Here is an 18,754-nt window from a genome sequence, read left to right on the forward strand (position 1 = left end):
CCCCTCCCCGCCCCCACCGCTTCACCTGGGCGCATGCGCGGACGCTCGGGCCCAGGGAGGTGGGGCGGGGCCCCTCGTGGATCGGGGCGGGGCCCCGCGTGGATCGGGGCGGGGCCGCAAGCTCTGACTGACAGCCTGGCTGCGCGGCCCGGACGGTCCCTCCGCTCCCGATCCGGCGGGAGGGAGGGGGGAGGGGCGGGATTTCCTGCGGGAGGCGCCGAGCCGGCCTTGGAAAAGGAGGAGAAAAGGGGTGAAGGGGGGGCAGTGGGAGCCACCGTCCAGGGGGCCAGGGACCGAGCAGGACCGGCCGGACCCCCGGCGGGGCGGCTGGGAAAGGTGAGACTGTGGGGCCTGATCTGGGGGTCAGCACCCCTGAGGGCGGGCACAAAGTAACTTTTCTTGCGGGATCCGCGGGCGTTCATCCGTCGGGTCTTTCCGTCCTCCTCGCGCCAGTACACCGTCTCCCCGCATCAATCCCTCCGGGCGCTTGGCCCTCCCGGTCTTTCTCGCCGCTTTGTTCCCCGGTCGGCCTGGGCTGGGCTGGGTTGGGGGGTTGCGCGGCGCTGGACTGGCATTCCGGGGGGCGGGGGAGCCAGCCCGACCCCATGCACTGCCAGGGGCGCCCTCCCCCATGTCGGGCCGCGGGCTTTGAGCTGGAGTGCCATCTGGTTTGGGCTTGGGACTTCTGGGGAGTAAGAGGACCCCAGCTAGGGCCCCAGGCCTGCCGCGGGTCTCATGCCACGGGACTCGGGCAACAAATTCTCGGCCACTGAGAAACTGACGTAAGCTTTTCTAAAGTGAAGTCGGGGCTTTGGGACTCAGATTCAGGCTTGGGAGGGCGGACAGCCCCATTTAGCAGAAGTACCCCAGCTCTCATCTCTATTCTCTGCCCGGCTGCTTCTCCATCCCGCACTGGGGGTGAGGATGGGTCAGCAACAGGTGCTGTAAAGCCTCACTGTCCTGCAGGCAGACCCTCCGCCAGAGATGGGGGGCCATAGCTCCCCACTCCACCTTCTGAATTCATAAAGAGCCCTTGGGCTAGGGCTTCCGGAGATCAGGGCAGAGCCGAGCTGGGGAGGGGTGACCCCTGCCAGGCCGCCGGTGCCTGACCCTCCCAGGCCCCACCTTCTGGCCCACCGCTTGTCTGTGGGTGTCAGAGCCTCAGGCTGTGGAGAACAGGCTGCTGGCCTGACCTGCCCCCGTGTGTCGTGCTGCCAGGGCCCCTCCTGCCCGGGCTGAGGTGCTGCCAGGTGCCCTGGGGCCTCGGTGACTCAGCCTCCCCCTCCCAGAACACCCCCTCCCCCCTCCCAACACTCCTCTCATGCATGGCGGCTCCCTCCTGCTTACAGTGGCTCAGCCCCTCCCTGGACTCAGAAGGGCAGCCAGGATAACTTGGGGGCTCCCTGGAAGCCCTGTCCTGTTCTTTCTCTGAGCCCTGCTTCTGGGACCCTTACAGACTCCGACTCAGCCTTCAGCAGACCCTCAGTGGATCACACCTTTTCCAGACCCCCGAGACCTGGCCGCCCCTGCTGCCCAAAGCGCGAGGGAATGCTGGCTTCTCTCTGGGTGGGCACCGGTGCTCCTGAGCCACGTCGGGAGGATTGGCGCCCCCAGTCCCGGCCCATCCCTGGGCTGTCGGAAGCTGCAAGCTGATATCCGTCCAGATTTCCACACAGCCTCCACCCCTTCAGAGATCAGCTTTCCTGCTTGTGGCGGCAGCTCACGAAACACCTTGAAGGAGTACCCGTCAACGCCTGCCAAGAAGCCCACTGCCTGGGACTCCATACACACTCCCCCCCACCGGACACCTGGCCCTCCAAAGGGCCAAGGGATGGCACCCTGACACCTCAGCTTAGACCAGTTTCCCTGCCTCTGCCCTGGACCCCTGAGCCCAGAGTCCAGCCCAGGGACCGGGAAGGATGGGTCGAGAACAGGACCTGATCCTCGCTGTCAAAAATGGAGATGTGACTGGTGTGCAGAAACTGGTGGCTAAGGTCAAGGCCACAAAGACAAGTGAGTACTTGGTGAGGTGACTGTCTACCTGAGACCCTCCTCTGAGTGCCAGGCTGTAGAGAGAGGCCTGGGGAAGTGGTCACTCTGATCTGGGGACTTAGGGTAGGAGTGCCTCAGTGTGGGAACGTCAGAGAGGAAGTTGGGTCCCCCTTGCTGTGTATGCTTAGGCAAATCTCTTAACCTCTCTGGGCCTCAGTTTCCTCACCTGTAGAGTGAAAGGAGCGAAGTACATTCATTCTAATTTTGGGGGAGTGTCTACTGTGTGCCAGGCTCTGTTCTATGCTCTGAGCGCAAGCAGTGAACAAAACTGACCCAAGTTCCTGCCCTTGTGGAGTTGCCTTCAGCAGGTGGTTTTTCCAGTGTGTTCTTTGGAGCCATGGGGTTTCTGGCAGTGGGTTGGGAAAGACTGAATAGGTAGCGCTCCACCTCTGACCCCTCTAGTCCAACCAGAGCATCTCTGTGTTTTTATCAATTTGATGACAACATTTGTAAGATAGCTTTTTTATTATTTAATCACAGCAGTGGGACACATTTATCGTGGGCTCCTCTGAGTGTAAGATAGCTTTTTAAAAAGGGAATTCTGCTTAAAACAGGGGTTTCCCTGGTCGCTCAGCTGGTAAAGAATCTGCCTGCAATGCAGGAGACCCTGGTTCGATTCCTGGGTCGGGAAGATCTCCTGGAGAAGGGATAAGCTACCCATTCCAGTATTCTTGGGCTTCCCTGGTGGCTCAGCTGGTAAAGAATCCACCTGCAATGCGGGAGACCTGGTTCGATCCCTGGGTTGGGAAGATCCCCTGGAGAAGGGAAAGGCTCCCACTCCAGTATTCTGGCCTGGAGAATTCCATGGACCGTATAGTCCATAGGGTTGCAAAGAGTCCGATAGGACTGAGCAACTTTCACTTTCTGCTTAAAACAAAGTTCACATTATCTAACCGGTTACTGAAGTTTACTGGAGGGTGTGTGTCCAAAGTTAATTTCCTGAGAGAGAGAGGCCTCTCCACAGCCTAGGGTCTCTAGTCGATAGGGCTATGGGGGCTCCGTGCATAGGTGGCCGCACCTGACTTCCAGCTCCTGAGTACCTCTGCAGTGAGACCCCCCAAGAAGAATAGACCTCTGGGCTTCAGGGCAAGCTCCCTGGACTGTCCCAGGAGGACACTGGACTTGTCCTCTGAGTTCCTCGACCAGCAGGGACAGGAGGGGAGGGAGGATCCTTCTCAAGTGCTGGGGCTCTAGCCCCAAAACGCAGCTTGGCCCTTGCACAGGAAGGAGTCCCCCGGGCTACCCGAAGATGTCTAATTATCCCCACCCACACCTGGGAGTGTGGGTGCCTGAAGGAAGGGTTTTAAGGGCCTGGGAGTTGTGCACATGTGTGAGTGCCCCCTGCACTTCCACACCAGGGCAGGACACCCAGGTCGTTGGGAGATGGAGTTGGAGAGGGTGCTCTCTGTGCCCTGGGGAAGTGGATGCAGGGTGAGCCTGGTAAGGGGAAGGTGCCAAGGAGGGCCCTGGAGGCCCAAGAGTGGGAGCCGCTCCCCTCCTCCCTGCACCTCAGTGTTGTTTTTGGCAATCTGCCCAGTGGGGCCTTGGCCTCGTAGCCCTGCGGCCTCAAAGTGAGGCCCTCAGGGAGCCAAGTGGCTGGAGGCTGGTGGCGGGAACTTTGCAGCTGGGGTCCTAGGCTCTGGGAAGGTCCCCGGTGCTCAGGGGGGAATGTCTGTGGGGGAAGATGACCATCCCCCCACCCCCAAGGCATTTGCACAGGTGTAGAGTCATAGGGTCCTGGGACTCCTTGTCTCCCCTCCCAGTCCTCTGAGAGGCTGGGAAAGCTGGTGACAAAAAGGAGATCCCAAAGTGACCTTTGCAGACCCTAGAGCTTTTCCCTGGTGGCTCAGTTAGTAAAGCATCTGCCTGTAAGGCAGGAGACCTGGGTTTGATGGCTGGGTCTAGAAGATCCCCTGGAGAAGCAAATGGCAACCCACTCCAGTATTCTTGCCTGGAGAATCCCACAGACAGAGGAGCCTGGCGACTACTGTCCATAGGGCCACGTTGTAGTTGCCTCTATTCCCTGTGAGACGGGCACTTCTGTATCCACTTTACAGATAAGGAAACTGACACTCAGAGAGGGTTAGCGATTTGCCCAAGGTCACACAGCCGTGGTGTGGCAGATCACCCCACAAGCCCAAGCCCTCCTCCCTGTGCTACCGCACTCGACTGCCCGTCAGAATCACCCAGGGATTGTTCTGAAAGTGACGACTCCCTGGTCTCCCTCAGAATTACAGAATCATCACGGAGAGCCGAGGACTTTGCAGAATCAGAACATTCTTCGGGTGATTCTGAAGCAGTTCTCAGGAGGGAGGGGCTGCAGACTCCTGCTCCATACCCAATAGGGTGAAGGGAACTGCCGGAAGGGAGGCATCAAGGGTTCCCTCTTTCCCCTCTGGGCGGTGGCTCGAGCTTCCTGGCTGTCCAAAGAGGGGTGCGCCCTGAGCCTCTTCCACTGGGTACCAGGTCACTGGGGGGCCGGCCCTCCCCGCCTGTCTGGGTCCTCAGGGCGCAGGTGCCTGGGAGGAGAGGGCAACTGATGCCCGGGCCTAGCCTCTGCCCTTCCTCCCTCCTCCCTGCTCTGAGCTGTCCCCTTCTCCAACCAGAGGAAATGGAGCGGGCCGGGGGTGGCCCGCTGAGCTCACATCCTCCACCCGAGCCTAAATCAGGAGCGCGACCCTTCCACCCCCAGAGCCGGGGCCTGGGAAGAAGGTGGTGGTGCAGGGGAAGTGCCTGGAGCCACTGCCAGGAACCTAGGACCCTCCGCCCTCCCCGCCAAGGTCCCCAGCCCAGTCACTCGGAGGCTCTCCCCCACCGCCTTTCCGGCCATTGTTCTGGAAAAAAAACCACATAGAGCCACCCAGGCTGGCCCTGCCCTTGTTCCTGTCACGTTATCCTGCCACTCCCCGGAGGGGCTGCCTCTCGGCCACCCCAGACCGTCCAGGCGGGCGGCAGGTGGAGAGACTTCCCCGTATTGACCTCCTTGTCCTCACCGAGGCTCAGAGAGGTCCCAGGGCTGGCCAAGGTCACACAGATGAGCAGAGAGAGAAGAATCTGAACCACGTGCTTCCTGCTCCTCGGGCCTCTGTTCTGTCCACTGCGCTGAGCGGTTCTGTGTGACGAGGACTTTCCAAGGGGGCTGCAGGATGGCTGGGAGCGGCCTCCACTCCCTCGCGGCTTCATCACTCCTCAGCTCTTACCTTTTCGGTGCCGCGTCGTTCTGCTCGGCCCTAAACGTAGCTGTCTCCCCCTCTTGTCCTGTGTGCCTCCTGCTGCAGGCTTGGTCCCTCCCTATTGGAATGAGGCCCTGTCTTGCTGGGGTGTTCAGGGGCCCACTGGGGCCTGGGGGGCAGGCCTGGACCAGCACGCTTGGCACCGTGCCCAGCTGGGTTGAGCCGGGCCTCCTCCTCCTCCTTCCCAGCAGGGGTGGGTTCCAGCGGGAGGCAGGGGCCGCCTGTGACAGCACTCTCCTCTTCCCGAGGACCGCCGCCCCCCGCCTCCCGCGCCCTGGTTCACACGTGGAGCACACCTGCACAAACCCTGTCCCCGAGAGGGGACTGATCCAGTGTCCTAGCCCTGCCCCTTGGTCCTCTTGCCAGCCCCTGCCCTGGGGCAGGGAGCTGTCTGCTAGGAGCCTGTGGGTTCAGAGTCTGCAGTTCCTCGCCTGACAGGGGCCGGGGGGGAGGACTGTACCAGCTTTCACTGGAGACACCACATCTCAGGAGTACGGGCTAATGTGTAAGGAGCGCTAAATACTGATAGCTCCCGTCTTTCACGAGGGTCAGGCGTTGTACTCACAGCCCTCATGCGTGGCTTCTGTGATCAGCCCGTTTTACAGATGAGGACCCTGAACCTGAGAGGTTAAGTGACTTTCCGCAGATCACACAGTGAGTGCCTGGCAGAGCCTGCTGGGACATGGTGTAGGTCTGCGTGACACTGCCTTCCCCTCTAGCTCCACTCAGGGATGCCCCCCGGGCCGGGCATGTGGCCCTTGGGTCCAGCCCTGGCATCCGCCCTCTCACTTCAAGCTTCTGGTCCCTCTCTCTTCTCTCTCAGCCCCCTCGGCCCATGGAACAATGAGACTTGCTCCTCAGCCCATTCAGGCAGGAATGCTAACCATGCGCTCGTGGGCCTGTCCTTTGAGGGCACAGCAGGCCGGGGGGGGCCCCCCATTTCCACCCCCTTTGACTATAAACAAGTGGGGCTGGGGACCCGGGGAAGCCAGGCCACTGCTGCGGCAGCTGCTTGCAATCAGCGCCCTCCAGCTGATGGGCTGGGGTAGGGGGCCCACAGGGACCAGACAGCTTGGCGGACCATGGGACAGGTGCTTTTCTGCACTCCGAGAGGTCAGCAGGGGCCGAGTGGTGGGCAGGAGGGACCCTGGGTCAGGGGTGGGTGTGGGCACCCTGACACCTCCGCTCTGACCCCCAGAGCTCCTGGGCTCCACGAAGAGGCTCAATGTCAACTACCAGGATGCTGATGGGTGAGTGAGAACCCCCCGCCCCAATCCCTCTTGAAAACCGTGTGGTGGGGGAGGGGCGGGGAAGAATCGGGGGCCTGGAGTCCCTTTCCCTCTCAAACCCGGCCCTGGAAGCGTGTTCGCTGAGCGTTCTGGCCCCTGTCTGCCCGCGCGCCTGCCCGTGGGGCTGCCTCTGAGTGCGGGGAGGGGGCCTCTGAGAGGCCTTCTTGGGTCCCATTCCTGCTGGGCCCCCTTTTCTCCCTGGAGGGTAGGAGCCCTGGGGCTCCTGCTCCCATGGCCCCCTCCCCTGGGCCCGCTGGGGGGGAGGCCAGACAAACAGGCCTCTCAGCCCAGACACTGAGCCCTTTCATGCCGCAGCCCAGCAGCTCTGCGCTCCCACGGCACGGCTGGCAGGGTGTGTGTGTGTCGGGGGCGGGGGGGCACCTGGGGGGGACGGCCACAGTGGGCAAGTAACTCAGCCACGCCAGCCCCCAGGATGAGTCTGCCCTGGAAGACCAGGATTTCGGGGATGGGGACTGCTCCCTGACACCTCTGACCCGTGTCCCACCACGCCAGCTTTTCAGCTCTCCACCATGCTGCCCTGGGGGGCAGCCTGGAGCTCATCGCCCTGCTGCTGGAGGCTCAGGCCACCGTGGATATCAAGGACAGCAATGGTGAGAGCCCAGGGTACCCCCCACCCCAGACCCTGGGGTCAATGTGCTCCTGCCACAACACGGCAGGGCCAAGGGACGTGGGCGCAGCTTCTGGGAGCTTGCAGATGCTGGACCTCGTCAGTCTTCACAGCCTCCTGGGGTTGTGGGTGGTACTGACATCCCATTATCCAGCTGGGGAAGTTGAGGTCACAAGGCCACCAGATCCTCTGTGCTGAGCACGGTGGGCTTCTGGCTTCAGCCGGGCCTCTCCCTGACCACACCCAGCTTCCTCTGGGTCTGTCTCCCCTCCAGCCTGGGCTCAGTTCCCTCCCCCGATCCCAGGCCATCCCAGGACCTCCCTCAGAAACCTGTCCCCTCCTGCAGGCATGCGCCCACTGCACTACGCGGCCTGGCAGGGCCGCCTGGAGCCCGTGAGGCTGCTGCTGCGTGCCTCTGCGGCCGTGAACGCCGCCTCGCTGGACGGGCAGATCCCACTGCACCTGGCTGCCCAGTACGGACACTATGAAGTGGTACGCGAGCCTGCCAGCCTACAGGGCGCTGGGGCTGGGGGCAGGGGCTGGCACAGGGGGCCCGGCCAGGCCAGACCCCTCACCTGGCTCCCCCAACCCCAGTCAGAAATGCTCCTCCAGCATCAGTCCAACCCGTGCCTGGTCAACAAGGCCAAGAAGACGCCCTTGGACTTGGCCTGTGAGTTTGGACGGCTCAAGGTGAGGCCTGCTGCCCTTGGGGTGGTGGGTTCTGAGCGTGCATGGGGTCTCCGGAGAGGAGGTCCTACCCAAGTGCCGGTTGCCGCAGGTGGCCCAGCTGTTGCTGAATAGCCACTTATGTGTGGCGCTGCTAGAGGGGGAGGCCAAGGACCCGTGCGACCCCAACTACACCACGCCTCTGCACTTGGCTGCCAAGAATGGCCACAGAGAGGTCATCAGGTACCCACCGGGGCCCCCCCGGCTTCCTCCTCCTCTTCCCGTGGGACTGATAACGTCCCCTCAGTGCCCTGCCCCGCTGCCCTCTTCACCCTTGCTCTGGATTGCTCTCCCAGCCCCCAGCGATCAGCTTCCTCTCCTTCCGTACCCGCCGCCCCCCACGCCAATCACTCACCCTCCCATCTGCAGGCAGCTCCTGAGAGCTGGGATTGAGATCAACCGCCAAACCAAAACAGGCACAGCGCTCCACGAGGCCGCGCTATACGGCAAGACCGAGGTGGTGCGGCTGCTCCTGGAGGTGAGTGTGGACCCCTGGTCACTCCGCAGGTGTGTACAGATCCCCGCCAGGTGCCAGATCCAAGACTGGCTGGGGAGGCCAGAGAAGGGGTGTCTTGCACTGGTGGGGCCCAAGTGGCTGGAAAGCAGACAGACCTGGTTCGAGCCCCAGTTCCGCCTTTCACTGGCTGAGTGACCTTGAGCTCGTCCCAGAACAAATCTGAGCTTCCATTTCCTCGTGTAAAATATGAAAACAGTAGCTACTTCCTGGGTAGCTGTGGGAATTGGGAGAAGCGGCCAACCCGCTGCTCAGCACAGGCTCGCCCCACTCTGTGCACCCAGGGCGGGGTGGACGTGAACATTCGGAACACGTATAACCAGACGGCGCTGGACATCGTGAATCAATTCACCACCTCCCAGGCCAGCCGGGAGATTAAGCAGCTACTGCGGGGTGAGTGTGGTGGGGAGAAGACCCAGCCCAGGGCGTTCAGAGCCACTCCAGAGGGTCCCCGGGAGTGGAGGAGCGGATGTCACATTCCTGGGACTGGCCGGAGGGATGCTGTGGGGATGAGGGGGCAGGGACCTGGGGGAGGGTCATGAAGGGGACTGGAGGGGTGGGAAGATGCTCTGGGAACCCTCAGATGACACCTGTCCTCCTCCTCCTGGTCTCAGAGGCCTCAGGGATCCTGAAGGTCCGGGCGCTCAAGGATTTCTGGAACCTCCACGACCCCACTGCTCTCAACGTCCGGGCAGGGGACGTCATCACGGTGAGGACCCAATGCAGGCATTCCTTTGAGAACACAATTGGTTGCCGTCACTTACTTGGGCACCTGCTATGGATCAGGCTCTGTGTTAAGGTCTTTATTTGCACGATCTCATTGAATTCTTCCCCATCTAAGTAAAGTAGGCATTCCTACCACTTCCTTTTTTAGAGCTGATAGGATTGAGGCTTAGAGAATTAAAGTGATTTGTCCAGAGTCACAAGCTAGCCTGCAGTGGAGCTGGGGTCTGAACGGGGGCTCACTCCAGACTCTTTTTTTGCCCTGGAGGCAACCCAGGGGTTGGGTTGGATCCTGGCAGGGGCAGGACTGTAAGCCCACTTGAGCATCATAGGGAGCTTGCTGGGGGGACGGGAGGAGCTGGGCCGCGGCTGTGGGGCTGGCTACCTGGCACAAGAAGTGACCATCCCCCTGCCCTTCTGCCACAGGTGCTTGAGCAGCATCCGGACGGCCGCTGGAAGGGCCACATCCACGAGAGCCAGAGGGGCACCGACCGCGTGGGCTACTTTCCCCCGGGCATCGTCGAGGTGGTCAGCAAGCGGGTGGGTGTCCTGGCACCCCGCCTCCCCTCTGTGCCCACCCCCCTGCGCCCAGGCTTCTCCAGGACGCCACAGCCCCCTGCCGAGGAGCCCCTGCACCCCCTCACCTATGGCCAGCTGCCCCGGGTGGGCCTCAGCCCAGACAGCCCAGGTACGTCCTCCCCGGGAGTGGGTAGGGCAATCCTGGGCACCGGGGTGAGCATCTGGCTCTGGCCAGCTGCCAGCCAGCTGTGGGCGGGGCCCACCGGGGTTCTGACCGCTTGGCTCCTGCCCCCGCAGCAGGTGACAGGAACAGCGTGGGCAGCGAGGGCAGCGTGGGCAGCATCCGCAGTGCCGGCAGCGGGCAGAGCTCCGAGGGCACCAACGGCCACAGCACCGGCCTCCTTATCGAGAACGCCCAGGTGGGTGGGGGGTGGGGGGCGCTTGGGACCAGGGCTGGACCCCTTCTCCTCCCCTTCCCCCGCCTCCCACTGCCAGTTCCCCAAACAAGAGACAGCTCCTTCCCGTCTCCAGCCGCTGCCCTCTGCCGGAGAGGACCAGGTGCCTCCAGGACTACAGCCCCCGTCCCCGACAGGTAGGGAGGGAGACGGGGACCTGGGTGGGCCAGGAGAGATGCAGGTGGGGCGGCTGAGGACCTGGCATCCCTTCATCCTGCCACCCTGAATGCATTTCTCTCCGTCCTCAAAGACAACCCGAACCACCGCCCTCTGGCCAACTATCGCTCGGGGGAGCAGCACTTCACCCAGGACGTGAGGCCTGAGCAGCTGCTGGAGGGGAAGGTGTGACCTCCACCGGGGAGGTGGCTATGGGCCCAGAGGAGGGGGCGGGATGGGCCTCAGTGTGGACTTGAGTTCCTGTTCGGACCAGGCCCCTGGGGGCGGGGCTGGGATCGATGGCTGGGCTGTGGCCATGGCACTCAGCCCCCTCCCCCAGCAGGCCCAGCGCCATTAACGGCGCCCCCTCCCCCCAACTTGCAGGATGCTCAGGCCATTCATAACTGGCTGAGCGAGTTCCAGCTGGAGGCCTACACTGCCCACTTTCTGCAGGCCGGCTACGACGTGCCAACCATCAGCCGCATGACGCCCGAGGTCTGTGCCACAGCGGGAGGGCGGGGCAGGAACCCGTGGCCAGGGGAGGGGGCCTGATGGCACGACTCTGTGTGGCAGGACCTGACGGCCATTGGGGTGACCAAGCCTGGGCACAGGAAGAAGATCGCCTCGGAGATCGCCCAGCTGAGCATCGCCGAGTGGTTGCCCAACTACATCCCGGTGAGTAGGCGGCGGACACGGGCTCCCACCGCCGGCTGAGGCTTCGCGGCACGGGGGCCGACGGTGCGGCTCTTGCAGGCGGACCTGCTGGAGTGGCTGTGTGCCCTGGGGCTGCCGCAGTACCACAAGCAGCTGGTGAGCAGCGGCTACGACTCCATGGGGCTGGTGGCTGACCTCACCTGGGAGGAGCTGCAGGAGATCGGCGTCAACAAGCTCGGTGAGGACCGCCCTGGGCCTCCTGGCTGGGCCCCCGCGTGCCTCCGAGGGTCCCCAAGATATTTCGGGGTCCAGGAGGGATGAGGGGCACCCTCTCCAGCCCCAGCTCACCCTGCCGCCTCTATCCGCCCGCTCTCAGGTCATCAGAAGAAGCTCATGCTGGGGGTGAAGCGACTGGCTGAGCTCCGGCGGGGCCTACTTCAGGGGGAGTCCCCAGGGGAAGGCGGCCGCCGGCTGGCCAGGGGCCCGGAACTGATGGCCATCGAGGGGCTGGAGAACGGGGACGGGCCCCCTGCAGCCAGCCCACGCCTCCTCACCTTCCAGGGTAGTGAGCTGAGCCCCGAGCTCCAGGCGGCCATGGCAGGGGGTGGCCCCGAGCCACTCCCCCTGCCCCCTGCCCGCTCCCCCAGCCAAGAGAGCATTGGGGCCCGCTCACGGGGGTCCGGTCACTCGCAGGAACAGCCTGCCCCTCAGCCGGGTGGCGGGGACCTCAACGCCCCACAGGAGAGGAATCTTCCAGAGGGCACAGAGCGGCCCCCTAAACTCTGTTCCCCACTTCCTAGCCAAGGGCCCCCGCCTTACGTCTTCATGTACCCCCAGGCCTCACCCTCCAGCCCGGTCCCTGGGCCGCCTCCAGGCACTCCCCGGGCCTTCTCCTACTTGGCCGGCTCCCCGGCCACTCCTCCAGACCCCCCGCGGCCCAAGCGCCGGTCCCACAGCCTGAGCCGCCCTGGCCCAGCCGAGGGGGAGGCCGATGGGGAGGCCGAAGGGCCAGTGGATAGTGCCCTGGGCAGCTACGCCACCCTCACTCGGCGACCAGGACGCAGTGCCCTCGCCCGGACCAGCCCCAGCCCAACCCCAACGCGGGGGGCTCCCCGCAGCCAGTCCTTTGCCCTCCGGGCTCGCCGCAAAGGCCCCCCGCCCCCGCCCCCCAAGCGCCTCAGCTCCGTCTCTGGCTCCACCCCGGAGCCCCCACCACCGGATGGAAGCCCGGGGCCCAAGGAAGGGGCCACGGGGCCCCGGAGGCGAACACTGAGCGAACCCACTGGCCCCTCGGAGCCCCCTGGCCCGCCCGCCCTAGCCGGCGCCGCATCGGACACGGAGGAGGAGGACCCGGGGCCTGAGGGGACACCCCCGTCTCGGGGCAGCTCAGGGGAAGGGCTCCCCTTTGCGGAGGAGGGGAACCTGACTATCAAACAGCGGCCCAAGCCGGCAGGACCCCCACCCCGGGAGACGCCGGTGCCCACCGGCCTTGACTTCAACCTCACAGAGTCAGACACTGTTAAACGGAGGCCCAAGTGCCGGGAGAGGGAGCCACTGCAGACGGCACTCCTGGCCTTCGGAGTGGCGGGTGCCACGCCCAATGCCCCTGCCCCCCAGCCCTCACAGACCCCCAACGAGTCCCCCACGGCCTCTCCCAGCCCTCCCCGGCCTGACCTGAGCAGCCTTCCCACCCCCGGAGCTCCAGCCCCTCTGCCCACCAGCCCCCCAGCCCAGCCCCCTGGGCTGGCCCCAGAAAATAGTCGGCGGCCTGGGGAGACGGAGCCCCCGGCTGCCCCCGCTGCCCTCATCAAGGTGCCTGGAGCAGGTATGAAGCCAGGGCCTGCGGGGAGAGGGTGGTGTGGGCAGGGCCTGTGTCCGGCTCAGCTGAGTCACAGGACAACCTCTTTGTCTCTGCAGGAACAGCCCCCAAGCCTGTGTCGGTGGCCTGCACCCAGCTGGCATTTTCCGGCCCTAAGCTGGCTCCCCGGCTCGGTCCCCGCCCGGTGCCCCCTCCAAGGCCGGAGAGCGCGGGGGCCGCGGGCCCGGGCCGGGCCCAGCAGAGACTGGAGCAGACCAGCTCGTCGCTGGCAGCTGCACTGCGGGCCGCGGAGAAGAGCATTAGCGCAGAGGAGCGAGAGGGGTGAGGGTGCTGGGAGAATGGGGGAGACGGAGACTGAAGAGAGCTCCCCCACCCCCCGAGTCCTTCCCCCGGGGTCTGGGACGATGGGGAAGGTGTCATGGCAGGCAGGCAGATCCTCAGGCTTGGGGGTCCCCACGGGGAGGGGTCACCCAGATCTGGCCTGCAGGCAAGTGGCACTTAGAGGCACGCGAGCTTGGACCAGTAACTTCTGTGAACCCCAGCGCCTCTGTGGGAGGAAGGGTCGGTGACTCCTATGACCTCAGGAAGTTGTGTGAGACGGGGCAAGACGCATACCTGGTGCTCGCCCCAGCCAGGCCCCGTGCCCAGGGCCAGCAGGGTGCAGACCGCCGGCTCGTCTGACCTGGCCCTTCCCTGCCGCAGCGCCCCTGGCGCCTCCGCCAAGCACATCCTAGATGACATCAGCATCATGTTCGACGCCCTGGCTGACCAGCTGGATGCCATGTTGGACTGAGCCGGACCTGCCGGCGGCCTTCTGCGGCCCCCACCGCCGCCTCCCGCAGCGCCCGCCACCTCCCCCCGCGCAGAGGACACCCCTGCCGCCTGAGCGGGGCCCCGCCTGCCGCCCCCAGCCCGTGGCCGTCCCTACAGCAGCCCCATGCAGAGCAGAGACGACTTTTCAGAACCTGACGTCTCAGCAAAGCCCCCTTCCACCCCTGCAGTGTGTGATCTAACGGGAGGACCCTGCTTCTCAGACAGGGACCCTGGTAAGAGCTTCCTATCCAGGAAGAGTGGTGGCCGGGCTTCTGGGGTGCCTTCTCTGTCCCCCCCCCCCCCGACCCGTGTCTCAAGTGCCTGTGCCAGGGTCCCCTGGCCACCCGCCGTGCAGTCCTGGCGCCCTGAGAGTCTGGAGGCGGCGGTGCGTCTGGCCGGCAGGTGCACACAGGACGTGTCAAGGGCCGGGGCCTGCTCTCACCATCAGCGGCACCCAGCCCGCCTCGGGCCCCAGCTCTGCCTGCCCTCAGCGAGGCAAAGCTGGTGGGGCCGGTGGGATTAACGGATCCCTCGAACAGATCCCCAGAGTCCAAATGTTTCCAACTGTAAATGTTATTTTTTAAGCAGAGAGAAATGCATATATTTTAAATGGAATTTATTCTATCTATAACTGCCTGTGAGGACACAGTGGGGGGGGGGGGGGGCTTCGGACCACAGTGAGAGCACCCACTGCCCGCCATGGGGCTGGAAGTCTGACCCGCCTGGCCAAGGCCCCGGCTCTGTAAGCATTTAACCTCTTCCCCCAACTAACACCAATGAAAAGTGTCATTCCACGAGACCGTGCTGTGTGTGTTTGGATGTGCGCCATGAACCTCTGAGCCCAGGGGTCGCGCCTGAGCCAGACCCGAGCGTCCCCGCCGATGTGCGGTGGGGGGAGGATGGAAGACTTGGCCCCCCCAACTCACCTTCGGGGAGGGGCTCCCTCACTAGCGTGACCCTTGAGTGGGCTCCTTCGTGGCTGCCTCAAGGACCAGCCACAGGTTTTGCTTCAGCAGTTTATAAGTTTTAATACAAACCAGTCTGTATTCATTCCCAAAAGGCTCATTTCCAGTAAAAAATATACACCAGTAAAAACATTCTCACAGGGTAACTGGGGTTGAGGCTGCAAGGAGGTCCCAGGCTGCGCCCCCGGGACTGGCTCCACGGCCTGCCCGAGGGCAGCCTGGGAGGACGTTCTCGGGCCAGGCAGGGGCCTCAGCTCTGTCTTCAGGCCCTAGCGTGAGGCCTCCCACAGAGGAGGAGTGGGCTCTGCCCCAGGAAGACAGGACGAGGGGGGCCCTGGGAGGGCGCCCCGCCACCCCGGCCTCCAGCGGCGCCATGGAGGACCGCTGGCACGTCCCAGGACTGCCCTCCCACCAGGGGCCCCACGGTCCACGGCTCTGCCCAAAGACCAGGCGGCACTCAGTCAGGGGGCCCTGGAGGGGGGCAGCCCACAGGTGGAGGGGGCTGAGGGCCCCTCTGCTAAGCACACGAGGTCATACATTCAAGAGCCCAGGGGTCTCCCCCTGGCGAGGAAGAGCCAGACGGTTCTGGACCGAGGCTGCAGCTCTGCGTCTCCGTGGGAAGCCCCGGGATGGGGACCACAGCCGGGTCTGACACCGGGAGCTGGGCCTCCAGGGCCACGCAGCACAAGAGCAAACCCTGAAACATTCATGATATCAACTCCCCAGACGCAGAACGGGTGTGGCTTCAGCCCCAGGGACCACGGCAACTATGGCCGCCACGGCCAGAGGCTCAGAAGGGAGAGTTCATGCCCAGCTTAGTTTCAAACTGCAGCTTCTGTCGCTTCTGATAGCGGACGCGGACCCTGGTGGGTGGAGATTGAAGACTAGGTTAGCGCGGACACCGAGACCAAGGGTAGACAGGATGCAGAGGATGGGGTACGGGCAGCAGGAAGGCTGGCAGGGGAAGAGCCCAGGAGGTGACGGGCTTAGGGAGCACGCCTGAGCCCAGAGGGGACACACCCGGCCAGTGGCTCACCGGATCTCATGCAGCTTCACGACCTCGTTGGTGACCACCACGAGGACCAGGGACAGGCAGCCCAGGAGCCACGTCAGCAGAGGCACGTCCTCCAGGCCGAAGTGGACGCGGCTGTCCCTGTGTGTCCACAGCTGCAGGTCCACTGCCGTCTGGGCCACCTGCCCCAGCAGCCTGCGGGAGGCGGCAGCCCCGCGTCAGCCGGGGCCCCCTGCTTCCTTCCCTGCCCTTCTCGGCAGGAGGTGCGCCCAGAGGGTGCCGTTCAGTCTCTGGCCCTGCCGCGGCTCCCGCCCTCCACCCCAGAGACTCACACCACGGGCACGGTCACGGCCCACCACAGGTTCGTCAGGGGGCTCTTCCTCCACAGGGGCTTGGTGCGGTGTACGTGGGTGATGGAGATGAAGACTGGGGAAAACGGGGTTGTCACACGTGTCAGACGTCCCATGGCCAGAGGCCTTGCCCCCCGGGGAGTCCCCCTGGCCCCCACCTGGCCCCGGGGCGCCCCTCACCAGTGTGTAGGACGATCAGGGCGGCGGCGAGCTTCTGAGCCGACAGCAGCCCGTTGGCGAAGTCCTCAAACCAGGCTGGGGCCCTGTCGGCGTGGCTGCCAAGGCAACGTGTGGGCTCAGCCTCCTCGGGGCCCCAGGGAGGTGGCCCCGGGGGTGAGGGTTCGGGGCAGGACCCACCTGGGCAGCATGATGGAGGAGCAGTCAGTGAGGTTGCGGGCCCGGGACCTATCGCAGAAGTTCTGCAGTGTGAAGGCAAAACAGATGAGGCACGAGCTGATGGTGAGGCTGAACTTCAGCAAGAAGCAGAGCAGGAAGTAGTGCTGGGTCTGAGGGAAGCGGAGGTCCGTCACTCGGGTGCGTGGGTTCAGGGGTCCTTGGGAAGTGGGCGGGCCCAGGGGACAAGAGCAAGGAGCCTTCCCCACTCTGCAGCCCCCTCCCTCCCCCAGGGCTCAGCCCCCTCCACACTCACCTTCCTCAGGAAAAGCCCAGGCCCATGGGCTCCGCGTTGCTTACCTTCTTAGGAATGGACTGGAGGTTCTTCCCCGTTGCCATAGACATGATGGAGCTATGTGGGGGCTTCCCCAGCAGAGAGATGCTGAAAAGCAGGGACTCGGTGAAGCGTGGGGACTGTGACCCCTAATTAGGTGTCCCCTAATTCTTTTTTTTTAAGTTATGCTTTTCTTTTTTAAAAATATTTACTACTTTTATTTATTTATTTGGCTGCATTGGTTGGTCTAGTTCCTCAACCAGGATTTGAACCTGGGTGCCCTGCATTGGGAGCATGGAGTCTTAGCCACTGGACCTCCAAGGAAGTCCCCGTGTCCTCCAATTCTTCCCAAGGAGAAGCTTTTCAGGAGTCCCAAGAGCGAGGGCAACTCTGCTGGGCAGTCGGGCTACGACAAGGAAGGGACTCCCTTGGGGCCGGGGGCCCCCACGGTGGGTGGCACTAGCATGGCTTCCTGAACCTGGGCTCCTGGGGATGCTCGGGGACATCCTGACCCTGGACTTGGGGTGGCCCAGCCCCTCACCTGAGCAGAGGGTAGCAAAAGCAGGACAGCCACAGGATGTCGGTGGTGCTCAGGACTGGCGGCAGCTGGACGAGGCAAGAGAGGAACTGGGCCAGGGAGAGCCAGGGGGCACGATCAGATTCTAGCAAAGAGCCAGATGCCGGGAGCCCCGGGGCTGCCCCGCCCTGCGCCCAGAGAGCCGGAGGGGACACAGCTCTGCAGCGGGGGTTCTCAGAAGCTCCGGGGGGCCCCCAGGCCGTGCTGCCTCCCCCCAGCCTCTCAACTGGCCCCGGGGCACAGGAGCCGGGTGTTGGGGGGTGATGCCCGTGCTGGCCCCACCTTACCTGGATGACCACAAGTGTCAGCTGGCACTGCAGCAGGAAGAGGAAGCACTTGCGGATGCCGTAGGTGGCGTGCCGGGCCTAGGGAGCGGGAGGGGCGGGGGGTGGCTGTGCTCAGGCCCTGCAGCTGATATGCTTCAGCCAGATGTGGCAGATGTTCACGCTAGCGAGCGGCCGGGGCAAACTAAACCTCCTGGGAGAGCTGCGCGTGGAGGTGAAGCGCCCCTGCGAGCCCAGGAGGGTCCTGCACGGCGACTCCCCACCCCCAGCAGGCTCTGACCTCTGCCCCAGGGCCTGCCTGAGCCCCCACCTGCTCAATGAGCCGGATGATGCTGATGGTCTCCTCCTGGCGGAAGGTCAGCGAGCAGGGCAGGCTGTTGAGCTGCCCCGAGAGCTGCAGGGGGGAAAGGCCATCCGAGGCCTGGGCCATGCTGGTGCTGGTGGCGTAGCCGAAGGTCTCCCAGGAGCAACGGGACGGGTACAGGGGGTCCAGGGCGATGCTGCTCAGCATGGGAGGGGGGAAGTGTGCCCATCAGCTGGGGTCCGCCAAGACCCCATCCATCTCCCAGGGGACTGAGCCAGCACCCTGCTCCCTTATTTCCCCGCCAGGCCCAGGCTGGTTGTGGGGAGTCCCGGCTCTGGGCTGTCGCGCTGACCTGACATCGCTCTGGAGGAACAGGCAGCTGTTCCGCAGGTTGGCGGAGCTGCCCAGGCAGCAGGTCACTTCCCCATACTCCTGCATGATCTTGATCATCTCACACATGGCTGAGGGGGCAGAGTCAGGGGCACAAGGGTCAGGCAGGTAGAGCCCCACGTGGGGCACTGGGCAGAGACCCACAGGCCAGGGCAGGAGACAAGGGAAATCAGGCCCCTCTTTGGAGCCATCCCACCCCCAATGTCATAAACATTGTATAAATAGTGTCACTTCTGAGTCCCTAGAATGGGCTACGCTGGGCTCCTGCCCACGAGACTCCCCGGCTCCTCCCAGCCCAGCTTCCTCTGCTCCCTGCATGGGAAACCAACACCCCTCCGGAGCCCATGGGGTGCCAGGGGCTGGCAGTGCTCCACCCAGGGCCGGGCTGGCTGAGCGCCCAGCCACAGCACTCACTCTCGGGGGTACAGTCGGTGAAGAGGGGCACCAGCAGGGGCACGTTGTCGATGTTCTGCAGGTGGGGCCGCACCTGGTGGATGCCCCGGGGCAGCTTGGCCTGCAGGGAGCAGAGACGCGCGTGGCCTCAGGGCCCCTCCTCCCTCCCTCCCTCGTTCCCCTGCCCTGGACCAGCCCTGTTGCCAACCCCAAGGCTCTGGGGGCACAGTC

At 64.2% G+C, this 18,754-nt stretch overlaps 2 protein-coding genes across 8 annotated transcripts in view; one reads left to right on the top strand and one right to left on the bottom strand.

Moving 5' to 3' along the window:
- Window positions 1-166: 166 nt before the first annotated feature.
- Window positions 167-14,378, top strand: CASKIN2 (CASK interacting protein 2). Of its 4 annotated transcripts, none has more exons than XM_061144834.1 (20): window positions 168-336; window positions 1,457-2,013; window positions 6,484-6,535; window positions 7,088-7,185; window positions 7,549-7,694; window positions 7,797-7,892; window positions 7,981-8,111; window positions 8,298-8,406; window positions 8,727-8,835; window positions 9,057-9,151; window positions 9,592-9,853; window positions 9,982-10,103; window positions 10,216-10,276; window positions 10,390-10,481; window positions 10,680-10,790; window positions 10,869-10,970; window positions 11,049-11,187; window positions 11,326-12,774; window positions 12,867-13,089; window positions 13,471-14,378. In XM_061144834.1, exons 2-20 carry the CDS (start codon window positions 1,920-1,922, stop codon window positions 13,559-13,561), a joined length of 3,582 nt encoding a protein of 1,193 aa, XP_061000817.1. In that variant the 5' UTR covers window positions 168-336; window positions 1,457-1,919; the 3' UTR covers window positions 13,562-14,378. The 4 variants fall into 4 exon arrangements, with proteins under 4 accessions (XP_061000820.1, XP_061000817.1, XP_061000818.1 ...); XM_061144835.1 differs by having other exon boundaries at window positions 1,506-2,013; XM_061144836.1 differs by lacking the exons at window positions 168-336; window positions 1,457-2,013 and adding exons at window positions 5,713-5,790; window positions 5,879-5,939.
- A 205-nt stretch (window positions 14,379-14,583) lies between these two features.
- TMEM94 (transmembrane protein 94) overlaps window positions 14,584-18,754 on the bottom strand; it is a 35,259-nt gene continuing 31,088 nt past the window's right edge. For 3 of the 4 annotated variants that reach the window (XM_061144831.1, XM_061144830.1, XM_061144833.1), the window contains 11 exons: window positions 18,545-18,644; window positions 18,093-18,201; window positions 17,747-17,936; window positions 17,440-17,517; window positions 17,117-17,202; window positions 16,602-16,683; window positions 16,266-16,414; window positions 16,089-16,183; window positions 15,891-15,984; window positions 15,583-15,753; window positions 14,584-15,409 (listed from right to left, as the gene is read on the bottom strand). In XM_061144831.1, the coding sequence (XP_061000814.1) occupies window positions 15,337-15,409; window positions 15,583-15,753; window positions 15,891-15,984; window positions 16,089-16,183; window positions 16,266-16,414; window positions 16,602-16,683; window positions 17,117-17,202; window positions 17,440-17,517; window positions 17,747-17,936; window positions 18,093-18,201; window positions 18,545-18,644 (1,227 nt within the window). In that variant the 3' untranslated portion in view covers window positions 14,584-15,336. The remainder of the gene's footprint in view (window positions 15,410-15,582; window positions 15,754-15,890; window positions 15,985-16,088; window positions 16,184-16,265; window positions 16,415-16,601; window positions 16,684-17,116; window positions 17,203-17,439; window positions 17,518-17,746; window positions 17,937-18,092; window positions 18,202-18,544; window positions 18,645-18,754) is intronic. The other variant, XM_061144832.1, reaches the window with a different exon arrangement.

Source organism: Dama dama, chromosome 5 (genome assembly GCF_033118175.1).
Source record: "Dama dama isolate Ldn47 chromosome 5, ASM3311817v1, whole genome shotgun sequence".
NCBI classification, from domain to species: domain Eukaryota; kingdom Metazoa; phylum Chordata; class Mammalia; order Artiodactyla; family Cervidae; genus Dama; species Dama dama.

Bases quoted from the DNA above. Each gene is read 5' to 3' on its own strand.
- CASKIN2 (XM_061144834.1), top strand. From the start codon at position 1,920: ATGGGTCGAGAACAGGACCTGATCCTCGCTGTCAAAAATGGAGATGTG. The intron at 7,186-7,548 runs GTGAGAGCCCAG...CCCCTCCTGCAG, and splicing joins GGATATCAAGGACAGCAATG to GCATGCGCCCACTGCACTAC. The intron at 10,791-10,868 runs GTCTGTGCCACA...TCTGTGTGGCAG, and splicing joins TCAGCCGCATGACGCCCGAG to GACCTGACGGCCATTGGGGT.